We start from the raw sequence: 2,376 nt of genomic DNA, 5'->3' as shown, positions 1-2,376 counted from the left end.
ACATGCCCATATTAACTAACATATAAATGTACTACATACATAAATAAATATACATAAATATAGCCTTACAAAACTAAACCAAGTATTACCAATGTTCGTTTCGTTACATTTTATTTCCATACAAGACATTAAAACCAATACACAGCCCATAACTCTCGAATTCACATTCCAGAGAAATTAAAACAACTTGATAATTTATCTTGACAATTGTTTTTTCCGCTCTTCTTCACCAAGCCCTCACACCCGGCAGTGACGTCTGAAAGTGTCCTTGGCTGAAGGGCCCCTCGGCACTCCCGATGATGTCGACCAAATTACACATCTGAGTGGCGTTCGGTAGAGAAGACATACCGGGGGAAGATGATGCCACCGACACGTTGTGATAATTGCAGCCGTGGTACAGGCTGTTGCTGTCATATCCGAACACGGAATAATAAGGTCCAATCGTGACGTGGTTGTACGGTGCCGCGGAGTGAGGCCCCCCTCCTCCCGGGTGCATGGCGGGCCCCCCGGCTGTGGCGCAGGGCTTGCCGTCCCGGACCAACACGGGGACCGCCACCCTTCTCGGCGGAGGCGTGCAGCCCGCCGCATGCAGCTCCAGCGACTTGTCCTGTCGCTGACGCTTGCACTTGTATCTCCTGTTTTGAAACCAGATTTTGACCTGAGTGGAGGACAGTTTTAGGACGTCGGCGAGCTGGTCTCTCTCCGGGGCGGAGAGGTATCGCTGCTGTGCGAAGCGTCTCTCCAACTCGAACACCTGGCTTTGAGAAAACAACACACGGGGCTTCCTGCGCAGCCTGCGCTTCGTCTCCGAGGCCGCGCGGTCCTCCGGTGTCCTGTTGTCCGGTGTCCCGTCGACATCAAGTGAGGTGTCCAGCATCTCTGAGAGACAGGGGAAGAGAGAGAGAGAGACAAAGTTTGCATTTTGTACTTCATTGTTTGCATTTTGTACTTCATTTTGTACTTCATTGTTTGCATTTGTACTTTATTTTGTACTTGTACTTGTATAGTTGCATATTGTATTATTTGTATAGTGTTTGGTCTTTATTCTTTTTACTTGTTTTACACGAAGCACAATCTCAGGGGCTCATAAAGAACCAAGCATTTCACATATGACAAATAAAACTAAACTTTAAACTTGAACTATTATTATTTTTCTTTAGACATATGAGTTTCTCTTCTATTTTATTTCCCTCGTTCGCCTTTTGATACATTTAAAGAATGGACCCATTCTAATATGACCTTTTATTATTCCTGCCTGGGCCATAATTGGGCCCCTGCAGGTAAAGGCCCCAGGCTGTGGTTATGATATTAATTATATTATAATATACCCACTGTCACACTCACCTTGCTCATTTAACTCCTCTTCGGCCGCCGAATGATCCTTCAGGATGTCGAGTTTGAAGCTGTACTCCGCCTGCATCATCCCCGGCGGGACGCACGGCTTCTCCAGGCCGCAGTCGTCGTACCGTCTCGTCCCCGGAGGAGGTGCACCGTGCAGCGCGCACTGCAGAGTCGTCGGTGTGTCTTCTTCATCCGGTGTCAGAAATCCGTGATTATTAAAAGCATGATGGTGGTGCTCGAGCTTCAAAATATCCTTCACTGAAAATGGCGTTGAGGTCAACGAACTGGGATTCATCCCCCTTGGTTATAGTCTGTATATAATTTATTAATTCGATTCAAATTCAAAGTTGATTGAGAGCTGCAGATGATGATGTCCGATGCCCGCGCTGTCTAATGATGACTGAAGACCTTCGGGAGGGGCTCTGCGCGTCAACCTGTCTCCAGATCTCCAGATAGGCCACCTCTCCAATTGGCCAATAGCCAGGCCAGTCAACCTGTCTCCAGATCTCCAGATATAGGCCACCTCTCCAATTGGCCAATAGCCAGACGCGTAAAGCTGCCTCTGTAGCCTACCATTAAGTTTAATCTCCTCTTACACAGAGACACTTGAGATTTCATTGTCCTCTTGGCACTTTAGTGAAAGAGTGATTGTTTGTGACCCTAGTTTCAAATAAGGTTATATAACTGTGCCTATACTCAGAGTATACTCAGGGTTCATTATATTGTTTACACTGCCTATTGTACTATCATTTTATTGTCTTCTATTACCATGTATATATATACCTGTACCTTGTGCTTGAATTTCCCCAAGGGTGTCAATAATGGCATATATGATCTCATCTTATACAACTGGAATACGATCTCATTTCAATATCAACATGCATTTTGAATTGTTATTGATTTATGGGAGCAGGCCATGCCACTCCTATCTAATCTGTTTATCTGCATCATAAATAAAGACGTCTCTTCCTCAGCTATTAGCCGTGGCTATTATCTCTATTATATCATTGCTGATATATGGAGAGATATTGGTCC

The 2,376-nt window shown here is 45.3% G+C and overlaps 1 protein-coding gene across 1 annotated transcript; it reads right to left on the bottom strand.

Annotated features, from left to right (window-relative positions):
- Positions 1 to 226: 226 nt before the first annotated feature.
- nkx2.7 (NK2 transcription factor related 7) lies at positions 227 to 1,636 on the bottom strand (the record flags this gene model as incomplete). The annotated part of the gene is made up of 2 exons (XM_084323099.1): positions 227 to 879; positions 1,345 to 1,636. The coding sequence occupies 2 exons, from the start codon at positions 1,634 to 1,636 to the stop codon at positions 227 to 229; spliced, it is 945 nt and encodes a 314-aa protein (XP_084179225.1).
- Between the last annotated feature and the right edge of the window lie 740 nt (positions 1,637 to 2,376).

The sequence above is a fragment of the Notolepis coatsorum genome (genome assembly GCF_963971535.1).
Source record: "Notolepis coatsorum genome assembly, chromosome: 10".
Lineage (NCBI taxonomy): Eukaryota > Metazoa > Chordata > Actinopteri > Aulopiformes > Paralepididae > Notolepis > Notolepis coatsorum.
This window is presented reverse-complemented; position numbering and strand designations above follow the sequence as displayed.